This window comes from Hirsutella rhossiliensis (genome assembly GCF_020360975.1).
Source record: "Hirsutella rhossiliensis strain HR02 chromosome Unknown scaffold00006, whole genome shotgun sequence".
Taxonomy (NCBI): Eukaryota; Fungi; Ascomycota; class Sordariomycetes; order Hypocreales; family Ophiocordycipitaceae; genus Hirsutella; species Hirsutella rhossiliensis.
This window is the reverse complement of record NW_025408672.1, coordinates 2,552,353-2,565,183: the sequence shown is the minus strand read 5'-3', so window position 1 is coordinate 2,565,183 and position 12,831 is coordinate 2,552,353. Positions and strand designations below refer to the sequence as shown.

At 58.4% G+C, this 12,831-nt stretch overlaps 5 protein-coding genes across 5 annotated transcripts; 1 reads left to right on the top strand and 4 right to left on the bottom strand.

The window, feature by feature from the left end:
• Window positions 1-500: 500 nt before the first annotated feature.
• Window positions 501-1,945, bottom strand: HRG_06473 (RING-type zinc-finger domain-containing protein; the record flags this gene model as incomplete). The annotated part of the gene is made up of 4 exons (XM_044864944.1): window positions 501-1,357; window positions 1,427-1,553; window positions 1,600-1,733; window positions 1,795-1,945. The coding sequence occupies 4 exons, from the start codon at window positions 1,943-1,945 to the stop codon at window positions 501-503; spliced, it is 1,269 nt and encodes a 422-aa protein (XP_044719884.1).
• Window positions 1,946-2,869: 924 nt separating this feature from the next.
• On the top strand, window positions 2,870-5,469 carry HRG_06472 (Sin3 complex subunit (Stb2); the record flags this gene model as incomplete). The annotated part of the gene is made up of 2 exons (XM_044864943.1): window positions 2,870-2,952; window positions 3,015-5,469. The coding sequence occupies 2 exons, from the start codon at window positions 2,870-2,872 to the stop codon at window positions 5,467-5,469; spliced, it is 2,538 nt and encodes an 845-aa protein (XP_044719883.1).
• Window positions 5,470-5,823: 354 nt separating this feature from the next.
• On the bottom strand, window positions 5,824-6,211 carry HRG_06471 (tim10/DDP family zinc finger domain-containing protein; the record flags this gene model as incomplete). Its single annotated transcript, XM_044864942.1, has 2 exons — window positions 5,824-6,016; window positions 6,114-6,211. 2 exons carry the CDS (start codon window positions 6,209-6,211, stop codon window positions 5,824-5,826), a joined length of 291 nt encoding a protein of 96 aa, XP_044719882.1.
• Window positions 6,212-6,697: 486 nt separating this feature from the next.
• Window positions 6,698-8,173, bottom strand: HRG_06470 (aldehyde dehydrogenase family domain-containing protein; the record flags this gene model as incomplete). Its single annotated transcript, XM_044864941.1, has 2 exons — window positions 6,698-7,679; window positions 7,728-8,173. The coding sequence occupies 2 exons, from the start codon at window positions 8,171-8,173 to the stop codon at window positions 6,698-6,700; spliced, it is 1,428 nt and encodes a 475-aa protein (XP_044719881.1).
• Window positions 8,174-9,806: 1,633 nt separating this feature from the next.
• On the bottom strand, window positions 9,807-10,980 carry HRG_06469 (putative cyclase domain-containing protein; the record flags this gene model as incomplete). Its single annotated transcript, XM_044864940.1, has 3 exons — window positions 9,807-9,982; window positions 10,046-10,704; window positions 10,787-10,980. 3 exons carry the CDS (start codon window positions 10,978-10,980, stop codon window positions 9,807-9,809), a joined length of 1,029 nt encoding a protein of 342 aa, XP_044719880.1.
• Between the last annotated feature and the right edge of the window lie 1,851 nt (window positions 10,981-12,831).

Here is a 12,831-nt window from a genome sequence, read left to right as displayed (position 1 = left end):
AGGATGTTGTTTGATAGATGAACTTGCGTTTGTCCCTCGTTCTCCGCAGACGTGGTGGTTGTGTCGAGATGTCTGCACGAACATGCCTTGTTTCATTGGATCTGCCGTGAGACGTGTCATGACCAGAGTGAATCGCTGTCGCCACCATGGTTGGCTGCAAATCTTGGCTACTGTGGAAAACACTGTCCTGGCTGCTGTCGATGGCTATTACAGGTATTCCTAATGAGCCCCGGTCCCGACGCCGGCGAGTACCTCGGGACGAGGGGGAATAAGCCAGAAAACAAGTCCGCCCACCCCATTCAAGAAAAACAAGAGACACCTGGTTCCGCAAATGCTCGACTAATCACAACGCTGTACCGAGCCTCTGTGGCCTCAATAACGCCGCCTGAACCCGCCACCCAACAACGAATGGAAAACCGGCCCGGATGTGGCAGCCCAAAGACAATGCCCCCCCCCCCTTCCCCTCCCTTTTGGAGCCAACAAGGAGAGGACACGCGCCCTCAAAAGGTAATCTTCATTGCGTCCTTCATGTGTCCTTCGGTCGGGCAGTAGGGACACTTGTAGCGCGAGCCCTTTGCGATGCGGTGCAGGCTGTCGCGGCAGACGACGTGGCCGCAGGGCAGCATCATGGCCGGGTTCTGCTCCGTCGTCTGCTCCTTGCTGACGGGGCAGACGAAGATGGGATGGTAGATCATGGACTCGGGCAGGGGCGTCTCGAAGGCCAGCTCGTTCTCCGTCGTCCACTCCGTCTTCTTCTCGCGCATGTACGTCGTGTACTTGATGAGGCGGGGCAGGGCGATGGAGCCGGCGGTGACGGCCACGTACATGGGCGACTCGGCGGAGAGGCCGAGCAGGGAGCAGAACTCGCGGGTGAAGGAGACGGCCACGTCGTCAAAGGCCGAGTTGATCTCGAAGACTTGGCGGTAGGGCGACGCCTCGAGGTTGGAGATGTAGATGAGGGCGCAGGCGAGCTGCTGGATCTCGTGCAGGTGGCGCGACTGGAAGCGCGACAGGTGCCGGTGGGCGTAGGCGCGCGCGCCCCGCTGCCCGTTGCTCTCGTCGTCGGGCAGGCCGTTTGCGGCGTGACCCTTGAAGAGCCAGATGTACTGCAGCTTGCACAGCTCAAACTCGAGGTTGCTGCCCTTTGCCTCGAGGCGGATATTGTTGACGCGCGCCCACTCTATGGCCGGCGTGAGGTTGCGCTGCTTGAGCTGGGCGAGGATGCCGTACATTTCTGAGAATCTGTCTTGCAAATCCTCGGAGAGGTTCTGCATGGCCGAGTCGCCGTCGTCGTCCGCGTCATCGTCCGCGTCGTCTTCGTCGTCGTCCCTCTTCATCTCGTCGTCGCCGTCTTCGTCTATCCGGGAAGACGCGGTATGGTACACTGACATGGACTCGTCGTCCTGCCGTTGGTCTTCCTCCTCGCGGAGAAAGGTCGAGGCGACCGAGAACTGGCCCTCGCGCAGGAGGTGCATGGCCAGGGCGCGGTTGATGAGCGCGGGGTGATCTGCCATTGCGTCCGTCTCCATGGGGAGCTCTCGCTGGGGGAATGCCTGGGCTGGGTCAGCGCCTGCGTGCTTCGGACCGGATAGTACTGACCTTGTCGAGGGCCTTGCCATAGCCCTTCTGGGCCCTGGTCACGTCCTTTAAGTCGCTGTTGATGTCCTCGAGCTGGGCCTTGACTGGGTTTTGGAGAGCAGTCATTGTCATGCCGATCCTATGGGCGTCGACATCTAAGAAAGGCAGTTAGGGCAAAGTCCGGAGCGGGCATCAAGGGTCGTTGGTCTGCCATACCTCCGGCGACCTGCTCCCGCGCCTTGGTCAAGAGGTCAAGGATCTTGTCCACGTCGTCGATGGCAGTCTTCAGATTGGCTCTTCGCATACGAGCCAGATCGGCCAGTAGCGGGGCAAAGGGAGACTGCGTGTCTTCATCGGAGCCGGCCATGGCGCCGCTGGAGCTGATGGGCGTTCGACTCGATAAGAAGGCACGAAAGTGGCGGGTCTCTAGATAGAATAAGTGCGTGTGCAAAGCCGTGTATCCGATGTACTCCGTATGGCAGGTGCGTGACGAGAGAGGCCGGCGAAGGGCGGGATCTGGCAAGGTAAATCGTCGTCGTCGGCTGTCGTGGAGGCTCTGGGAATGTACGGAGCACGAGGACGCCCAGGCTCTACCGGCAAGTGGCTATCGATAATCAGCACATCAGGCAGGACGATTAAGTACCCCACTAGATACATAAGGTCCCGGCATCCGGCATCTATGGATATGGGTATGCGTCTAAGAGAGCTCCGGTCGGCATTGGCCTTGACCTTGCCACGGCGGTTACGTGCTGGAGATGAGATTGGCTCGGTCAAAAACGAGCTGTAGCAGGCCAACTGTAAGAGCAATCATCTTTGTTGCTCCAGAATGAGAATTCGCCATGGGTGCTAACTGTCGCTTCCGTCGGCGCTTTGCTTCGGCACCTCTCTTTTCGAATAGCCCCGATATGTCTATAACGCCATCTGCCGCGCGTGTGGGGTTCGAGAGGGACGTTTCAAGCCACACGATAATTACACCCTTGTCGCGGTACTCTGGAGCAGCAGCCACGTACTGCAACTTGGTTGCGTCACATGTGTCGCGACAGCTCCAACACCAGGAACCTTGCGCTCGAGACAAACCACACATCGCCGACTTGATGGTTGTAGCTTCGGGGATGCCCATCTCGTCAGCCTGGGTTGGCCGCGCCGGCAGATGGCATCGCATAGGAGCTTCCCCCCACCTGTGCACCAGGACGGGAGACTTCATCGCGACGATGAAGCGCCCTCCTCCAAGCCGGGGGCCGCGTTGCGCTTCTCCAAACAGGACGCTTCTTCGGCGCCGCCAGACGTCCAGATGCCGGATGGCGTAGCCTCGTCGTCGCTTGCCACTCCGGTCCCGCGGCGCAGCATTGTCTTCCCAGACCCTGTTGCTTTCAGGTACGGGCAGCAAAACACCCACGGGTGCGGTCCAATGCCGAATGCTTATGACTCCATCAAAGATTTCTCGAGGAAGACGCTTGCGTGCAGATTGTCGAGCACCGGAGCGTCATGCGCGGATACGAACTCTACCTCGTCGAGCAGTGGGCGTGCTCGAGAAAATCGCCTACCCTTGTCATTGCGACGTATACCGGGGACGAGACACACTCCATCACTGTCGGCGTGCTCGCAGTCCCGGAAGACGAGGCCCTCTGGTCCGCCAGGCTGCACATCTACCTCAAGGCTGCCCAGCAGCATCACGCTCGGCCCAAGGCGACTGATCTCGGGGAGCTGCTGGTCACGAACCTAAGCAGCTTTCCCTCCGCCCTCACCGTCATTCCCGTCCCGGATGGAGACGTGCGGAAACACCGACAGCTCTTCATCGTCAACGAGGACTTGAAACGACTGGGGTGCTCGGGCCGCTCGGGCTTGACTCTCACAGACCCGACCGAGGCAACCCAAGCCAAGTTTCATCAACTCTACAGGACCAGTGACCGGATCCCGTTTCTCCAGTCCGTCGCGGAGCTCATCAAGCTGTGCCAAGTCGCCCTCTACATGTTTGAGAAGCTAGACACCGAGTATATCGACGGCCTACTCTGCGATGTCACCGAGACTGCCATCGCCGACTGGTGGACCGAAGTCGGAGCCGAACACTACAATTTCGAGCCCACAGACGGCATCCTGGGGCCCTCGACCGTGGCCGCTCTTCTGGGGATGCTCATGGGGGCAAGAAACAGGCTGCACTGGTACGGGGCCCCGGTGTCAAAGGACGTCTTTGACATTGAAAACACCAAGCGCGGGGTCGCCTACTTTCAGAAGCAGCAGAAACTGGACAAGACACGACGACTGGACCGCCAGACTCTGTTCAGACTTCATACCGCCACGGCCAAGGCGGCCTCCGGGGAAGGCTGGGGCGTGCAAAAGGCCGTCAAATCGACAGTCAGTGAAATCGGCGGCAAGAGGGGGGAGATTGTCATGGACATGGTCTCTGGCAGGGACAAGGGAGGGCTCGCAGATATCGAGACGCTTGACATTGACAGATTTGCCAACCTTGCCTACGGTGAGCGGCCCAAGTGGCTCTGGCACGGGAAAGCCCGAAGAACGCATACCGAGCACGCCGACTATGATCAGGAACTCGGAGGCACCGTCTTGATCAAGCACGATACTGCCGGCCAGGCGGCCAAGCGCACGCAGTCCTTGCCCCTGGAGGAAGATCTGGAGACGAGAAAGAAGGAAGATGGCACCGCCCCATATTCGACGTTTCCACCCGGGCCGCCCACCAGCATAGCGGACAACGCTGGGGACCGGGACGCACTGAGGAGAAACGTGTTCAAGAGTGTGGCTGGGAAAATGAACGATGCCCGATCAGGCCTGGGCAGGATCAAGGACGCCGTCGGCGGCAGCCGTCGAGGCCACGCAAGCCGCCCGTCAGCTTCTGCAAAGGAGGACTTTTGGGAGAGCGGGAACACGAGCGCTGTTGCGGCAGGCGCTGCACAGGCATCTGCCTTGGCTTCCAGCCCGGCGGTCGTCTCGAGCGCCTTTCCCTTGAAGAACATGCCTGAAGAGTACCTGGCTGGCATTAGACGAGGAGATGCGGATGCGTTGCCACGGTCGTCGAATGACTATCGCGATGCATCAGCCTCGCTTTTGGATTCGAAAATAGGCAAGAAGCCGACAGACGAGAGGTCGTCAGACTTGGAGAGCACGCTCGACAACATTGGGACAGAGATACGAAAGGACATGCTGCCTCAATCATTGTCGCGAGCTCGACCCATGACGGACGAAAACGATCTTCAGGGGCCCTTTCTTGACGCAGAACGCAGGTCGGAGGGAAGGCAGCTGGCGGTGTCTCGACGGCACAGCTGCGGGGTCTCGGATCTTGCTCACAAGCACGCCATGAACGAGAATCGATGGGCGCGTCGGATGTCGTTTGGTGATGCGGAGCCAGCCATTCTCACGTGGACCGAGATTGTGGACATTATGGATACGACGGGCGACGTGGACCTTTACGGGGCTAGGGCGGACGGAGCCGAGCATCTCGGGCGGCTCATCGACGGCATTATGCACGACGCCAAGCCCTGGGTGGAAGAAAAGATGAAGATGGTGGAGCTGCTCAACGAGCGCTACGTCCGCCACAGCTCGGAACTGCAGAACCTTTACCAGCAGCTAAACGAGGCGTGCCAGCGAGTGAGGCACAACTCGGATGAGCTGCTGGCTGTGGAGCGCGGCAGCCTCGGCGAGAGCATCAAGGAGATCGAGGTTCTCTTTGCGCGGCTCGAGTACGAGATCGACAGCCTCGTGCAAAAGGTGCACGATGTGGAGGACGGGATTCAGAACTTTGAAAGGCAGGTGGACGGCGTGGAGAAGCGGGCCGAGCAGCTCAAGCTGCAGCTGGAGACGGAGAGCTGGCTGCACTGGTTTGTGAGGACGTTGACGGGCGTGGGGACGGGTCCCAACATTACGCGTGAGACGGGATGATGTTTACACTGGCATTTGCGCTGGAGCTCTGTATGAAATGTCCATTTTGGTATATGACGGCTGCCCGTTGATAGCGTCGTCTTTTTCCGGTGAGATTAACTAGCAGGCAGCAAAAGATGAGAGGGTGCCTCATTGTGAGATGGCGTCTGGTGGGCGAGAATGTCCATCTACATGGGCTCTCGCCGCAGCCGGCCGCTGCTTTTGTATACCAAGAAGAATGTGCCCGTTCAATACTCGTACAAGTGTCTCCGACCCCCGTCCATTCAGTCGACGTTGACCATGGCCCTCCCCTTTTCCCTCGTCAAGTGTATCGTCAAGCCACCCCATCCCGTCTGTTCCCAGGGACCGGCCCGGCTAGAAGAGGCCTCCGCCCTGCTGGGGCGCGGCGCCCATGGCCTGGCCCTGCTGCTGCATAATCTCGGAGACCTTCATGGAGGTGTCGAGGAACTTTGCGGTGCAGCGGTCGAGGCAGACGGACTCGCCCTTGTTGAGCTCGGCCTCGCGGTAGTCGGTGGGGATGCACTTTTTCTGGCATGCTTTTTGCAGCCTACGTCGAACGTGGGAGCGAATTATAGATCGTTAGCAGAGCCGACGGCGACGGAGATTGGCTTCGAGCAGGATACGAAGCAGCACAGGGGACGAACCGGTTGTAGGTGTCGGCCATCATGCGCATCTCGCCCTCGACGGCGGCAATCTTTTGCTCCGACGTGGGCTGCTGGCGGCCGAGTCCGAGGAACGACATGGTGGGCTGGCGTGTCTGGAGGGGAGAGGGAGGGAGGCGAGGGACGGGCGCTCGAGGGACTGAGCTGCGATGGAGAGTTGCCGGTCGGGGAATTCGGGAGAGGCGAGAGGTGGTGATGAGATGGAGAAACGGCCGGGCAAGTCGTCTCAAAATTCCCCCGTTTGGACGGCCATGGATTACCCGGCCCGGAGGCGGTGGCGGTCCATCTTATCGATAGGGCATGCGCAAGAATTAACAGAGACTTTTCCTTTCCTCTTCTGTTCCTTTTTCTTGTTCTACGAACGAACACATGAGAATTCATTTCATGTTCATTGGCATCGCTTCTCAAGACTTGATATGATGCAGACATTGCCATTCGAGGCCATCGTTGCTTGAAATAGAGAGAGGCAAGTCGCGCGCAAAGCATCCACCCTTCAACCCCTGCCCAGCGCCCAGCCCATGAAGAGAGCCCGAGGAAAGGCAACTCTCCCGGCCCCAAACCAGCGTCTAATGTTTAAAGGTGACATTCTTGGTTCTCACCCACTCGTCCAAGCCTCGGGCTGCGTTGAACCGCCCGTAGCCGCTAGCCTTTGCTCCGCCGTGCGGCAGGACGGCCTCGTCGTGAACCGTCTTGCTGTTGATGTGGACGGCCCCTGTCTCCAGCTCGCGCGCAAGCCGCAGTCCCCGCCCAAGGTCCTGGGTGAAGACGGCAGACGACAGGCCAAAGTCGGTGTCGTTTGCGAGGCGGATGGCCTGCTCCTCCGAGTCGATCTCGACGAGCGACACCGTGGGACCGAAGGATTCCGTCGTGTAAATGTCCATGTCCGCCGTCACCCTGTCCACGATGATGGGCCGCAGCCTCGTCTCACTTACTTGCGGTGCGTTGATGTCCCCGTAGATGATAGATGCGCCTCTGTCTGCGGCGTTGGTGATGAGCTGCTTGTTCCTCTGGACTGCGGCGCTGCTGATGAGCGTCAACGCTTCGGCGCTCGACGGGAATTCCTTTTCGACTGCGGCCTTGAATCTGTCCACAAACTGCTGCTTGACGGCCTTGTGGACGAGAATCTTTTCCGTCGACATGCAAATCTGGCCCGAATGGGCGAAAGCCCCCAAGGCACACTGCTCGGCGGCGAGCTGCAGGTCTGCGTCTTCCCACACGATGGCGGGCGCCTTGCCGCCAAGTTCCAAGACTACGGGCTTGAGATGCTCTCCAGCGAGCTTTGCAATGACGCGGCCCACGGGCGTGCTGCCCGTAAAGTTGATCTTCTTTACGTGCGGATTCGCAATGAGAGCCGCCGTGGCCGAGGCAGCCGCAGAGCGCTCATGGACAATCATGTTCAATACACCGCCGGGCAGTCCGGCTTCGTGCAGGGCAGAGACCATGGCCCATATGCATCGGGGCGCCGTCTCGGAAGCCTTGAGAACGACGGTGTTGCCGGCGGCAATGGGGAGCGCAAAGGCCCGGACGCCGAGGATGAAGGGGGCGTTCCTGACGGCGTGTAAGTGGCCTGGTCCGATCGGGGGACAGGGGACATACCACGGCGCAATGGCCAGAACGACGCCGTACGGCTCCCGCATGACGATGCCGCTGGAGTCGGGATCCATCATGGCCGGGAAAGATCCCTCCAAAGTCGCGATACGGCCGGCGGTATCCTTGAGCATTTCCGTCGCATGGTCGATGTTGAAGTCTGCCCACGACCTCGCGGCGCCGGTTTCTTCCATTAGACAGCGGGTGAGCTCCTCGCGCCGACTGTTGATGATGTCGGCCGCTCCCAGCAAGATGTCCCGCCGCCGCGAGGGCGTGGTCCGCTTCCACGACGTGAAGGCGCCTGCGGCAGCGTCGACGGCGGCGGCGGCATCGTCGACGGAGGCGGCGCTGCACCGATGGGCCGTCTTTCCGGTGGCGGGGCTGACGACGTCGAATGTCTTGGGCGGGTGGTGTTCTTGGCCGTTGATGAAGAGGGGCACGGTGAAGGAGGCCATGGCTCTTTCGTGTGCAGGGTCCGGGGAGCAGGGGATGTGCGGGTAGGCGGTCTTGCGCAAGGGGGGGAGAGGGGATGGGATCTACACAGCTCAGCATAAGCAGCAGCGGGCGGTTTAGTAAGAAAACTCGTCGACGAGCTGGTGGAGGAGAGGGATGGAGGAAGAGGGGGGGATGTTGGCTAGACATGAAGATGCCGTACAACAAGGGTCGGAAGCAGATTGGGCCTCTCGGGCATCCCAGCCCGTGATAGGTGCTGACATTTCAGACATTTCCTGCGGCATGCAGGACCTCGATGGAGTCACGCAAGTGCAGGGAGGATGGGCAGTGGACTTGCTCTCTCTTCGGCTACTTGGTGATGCTATCTCCACTGCTCCAGCGCGGCGGGATCGAGGAGCGGCTGGGCCGGGGCGTTGGTGTTGATGCGCACCACCTCTGCAGAACAGGGGAGATGAGCCCATAATTATATATCATACCAACTTGTATAAACATGCCTGCACGTACCGTGTTCGGGACGAGCGCCCGGCAGGACGAAGCGCACGGCCGCCTTTGTGCTGCATGGTTCGGCGTGCGTCGACGGCGCGGGCCGGAGCACCATCTTGGTGGGAGGCCGAGGTGCCGCGGCCGACGCTCCGTGCTCTCTTCTGTCGGCCATGGACGAGACGGGAGGCCAAAGTCGATGATGTCGGTGGGCTTGCCTCGGTGAGGGACGCAGTGTGACTGTCGCAAGGGAGCGGCTTCGTCCAAGCGGGCACTGTCAGGCAAACATAGACGCCGCGCGTACAGGCCTTGCTTACGACGCTAATAAAGAGGATCCTGGATCCTGGCCTTATCGAGTTAAAGGTATAAGTTACTAAATAGGTTTAACAGAATAATCATCAAACCGTATAGATGGCGAGAACCGCCATTGGCCTGCCAACTCAGGCACGAGCCACGCTCCAGGCGATGAGGCCGTGGCGAAAAGTAGAGCAGTCTGGAGTTTGAATCCCCAGCACACAAGGCCGGGTTTCTCTGGAAGCCGATTCCACATGGACGCGGCCAAGCAGTGAAGTGGTCAAGAGGCCATTGCGAGGTCGTCTTTGCCGGACCAAACGTTCTCTCCCGCTGTTTATCGCAAACACACGATTGCACACTTACATGGGAACAGGACTGGCTCCTATTACCTTGCAATGAGTGTGATGACTGGTGGAAAGTTATGGAAAGTTGGCGGCGTTGGCGGATCCCATCTCTCCTTTATTCGGCGGTTTAGATAGTTCTCGTCAATTGCCCGACGCGCTCTCTGGCCCTTCTGGAGCCCAACGTCTGACCCTGGTTGTCATGTAATTGGCGCCACATCTCGCAGACTTCTACAGTGATCAAGAATGCCGCACTGGGAGGCCAATTTATCGATGAGAATTATCTGGAGAGAAAAAAGCGATAGTAGCCATCGCACACGTTCGTGCAGCCAAGTCATACCCTGATCATCCAACACACAGGTTTCCGTGTGATGCGACAGGTGGCGATACCAACCCAACGAGCGACCATCTCGACAAGCTTGAATGAACCGGCGTTTGCATGGAATTGACACGTTGAAAAAATGGACTTTTGAGTGTTCGCCTCGCTCGTACCAGAGCCTTTTGTTCTTCCTACGTGCGCCTAGAGAATCGCGAGGGCGTTGGCTGGCGAGCCAACGAGGCAAGGATGATTCAGAGGCGCCGATGTTACCAAGAAGGAATACCGCTTCGTCTTTTTGCAATATTCGGACAGGTTTTTGAGGTCCCAGAGTTCGCCAATCGGCATGCCAAAGAGGCCGAGCAGGTAGTGGTGAAGAACTGCCAAGATTAGTGTCGAGGGCTTAGCATTGCGGAACCTTGGAAGTGAAATGTTTCACATACCCAGATTGTCCAGTTCGCCGAGCGTTCCGTCAGGCTTCACCGAAGTAAAGGCTTCGAGAGCAAATGTGTCGGATGCCACGGCTGCGAATCGCTTGTTCCAGAGCCACCTTGCCATTTCCTCACTCCCGTCAAGGCCACTCATCCGCCCCGACGCCAGCCTTTTCATGTCTTCCTTGGCCTGGTTCTCGAGGGCATCTGTCGTACCGGTTCGGATGGTGAGAACGTCTCCGGGCCGGAACTCGACGCCAAAGAACTTGGCGCAAGACTCAAGGTCCTTTACTTTGATGGAGATTCCGTCCAGGGGGCTGAAGGGGACGCCCGTCTCTTCTGCAAATGCCTTGTAGTCGAGCAGCACGCCTCGTCCGACGAGGCCCCCGTGGGGGTGCCAGTGGTCCAGGGTGGGCAGTTTGTTCTCCACGGTTGATTTGGCAGCAAGGGACTGCTTGTCCGGGCTGAAGCCGTTGTAGACGAGGCCAGACGGAAGGTGGTGGATGTGGCACAGGCTATCCCACTGGCTGCTATCCTGCGTGTTGAATTCAAGCTCGTCGTCCCACGACTTCCCGACGACGCCCTTCATCGTCTCCGGGAGATACTTGACGTTGTGTTTGGGCTGCGTACGGCAGAGGGGTTCAACCTTGCTGATGGCATTGAGAGGCCAACTATAGGAGCGGCACTGGTGAGCGGAGCCCAAAGCTTGCTGGTGTTTGCATCGCCGACCGCTATGAGATGCTTGTTTCTTACTTGAGGGAGATGGACACGCCATCCGTGACCTCGGCAACAGCTGCCTTGATGACAGTCGGCGTGAGAAAGTTGAGCGTGCCTACAAGGTCCTTCTTGCCGCGCTGGTCGAAGATGCCCCAAGCGCAACCCTGGGGCATGCCCTTTACCTGGGGCAAGTGGTCGAAGTCTGGCACAGACGCCGGCTCAACGGGCATCCTGGCTGGGAGGAGGAGTAGTTGCTTCTCCAGTCCGAACGATGAGGTAGGTAGCTGGGTCAGACGATGACTGGCAAGGGAGCAGGTAGGACGGACGGTTGAATAGTCGCGCAAACTTCAAGAACAGTCGGGATTTGGGACCGGGAAAACGGGAGAAAGATGCGAGGGAGATCAAACCGCTAGCTTGAAAGAGAGGCGAAGGGCTTATAGCAGCATCGATCGCGGGAACTCGAGACACCTTCACGTGCAACATCATTTGGTGGGTAGCATACGTAGTTTAGCAAGGCGGCTTGTGAACTCCATTCGACGGCAGTGATGGATCCGGTTCTGCGGCCTGGTCCCCGCCCATAGCAGAGCTCAATCCAATCGACGATGAGGTATAATGCTTCCAAACCTCTCTCGGTACGACGGCGCTTTAAATTGGTCAGCTTGAGCCTATAGCATCGTGCTCGAGGCAACGAGTCGACAACTCCATACATGCGCCCCCAGGAGCCAGTCATAACCTCGATCACACCACCCTCGTACAAAAGAACCGTCGTATTGTCGGCGACTGGATTTGCAGCGCACTGTATTCACGTGATAGTTGGCCAACTCGGCGAAACCATGCGTCGCAACTCATGGATAGGTGCATCCGCAGTCACCCGTGCCATGCTCTACTTATTGGAGCCCGCAGCGCAACAGCCAGTAGCTAGGGTCCAGAATCTCAGCTTCCCGATTCAAGTCCCTCCATCTCAACCAGGACCTCGTGACAAGCCGAAATAGAACCACGTATTCAAGAAGCGCTTCGATTTACGGCGGCAGCCAAAAGAAAGAGGCGAGGATGCCGAGCCAAAGACGTACTTGGAGCAGAAGGGCTGGAGAGAAGGGCGGACACGCTTGGAAAGGTCCTGAATCCTGAATTTCCGATCATCGGATCTCGTTCTGTCGTTTCAGTCAAAGCCCCTCAGACTAGGCGTCAGAATCTAGCCTTTTGCTTTGTTAACTAGGCGCTTTGTGGGAATCTGCTACGGATCCGGTTAGAATCGGCTCGCTTCATACTTGGAAGTTGGGGGTCTTCGAGTCGATCAAATCCCCGAGACTTGCCTTACAGTCTGGGGGAAACGAGGACTACAATGCCGCCCACTATGAATCGTGTCGCACAACATGTAAGTGATACCACTCTATAGTGGGTGCAGCACGGTCATCTACTACGTTCGGGGAAAGAGAGAGCCAATGAACGGCATAGGACTTGATTGTGTTTGACATGAACGTGCTGCATAATATCCCACGGCAATACGGACCGCGTAGCCGCCGCTCAAGCACGAGCATGTCCAACGCTTCACATGATGCCTTCTTGTCGCACGAGCTGCGGCGGACATATGCTGCGTTTGACGTGTTCAGAACCCGTCGGACTGCAGGCTGAACCCGCAGTTGCTTTACGCTTTGCTTGCATGAACCAATGCAACGCAAAAGAGCACACTGCAACGCGTCTTATCGACCCCAATATGAGGCAGGTCCCCGAGGGTGTCGCCCCGCCGTCGTCATAATCGTGAACCTCGCAGTGCCCGGGGCCAGAGTCTGAGTCAAGGCATTCGTTCCGCAAGACAGGGAGCTGCTCACATATGACACGTCAAGAATCAGAGAACTGATGAAGTCTCTGCGCCGTTGTTAATGGACTCGGGCCTACATGGCAAGTGAAGGGTTTGTCAGGCCGATATCAGGTTGCCATATCCTGCCGTCTGTTGCCGTTTCTTCGCACTGCCATCTGCCCCCTTGCTCAGCCAAATGGCACTAACCTCAGTGGAACCTAGGCGTTGGATTGCATTGTTCCCGATGACAAACTGAAGCCATGAAGGAAATCGTTATGTTATT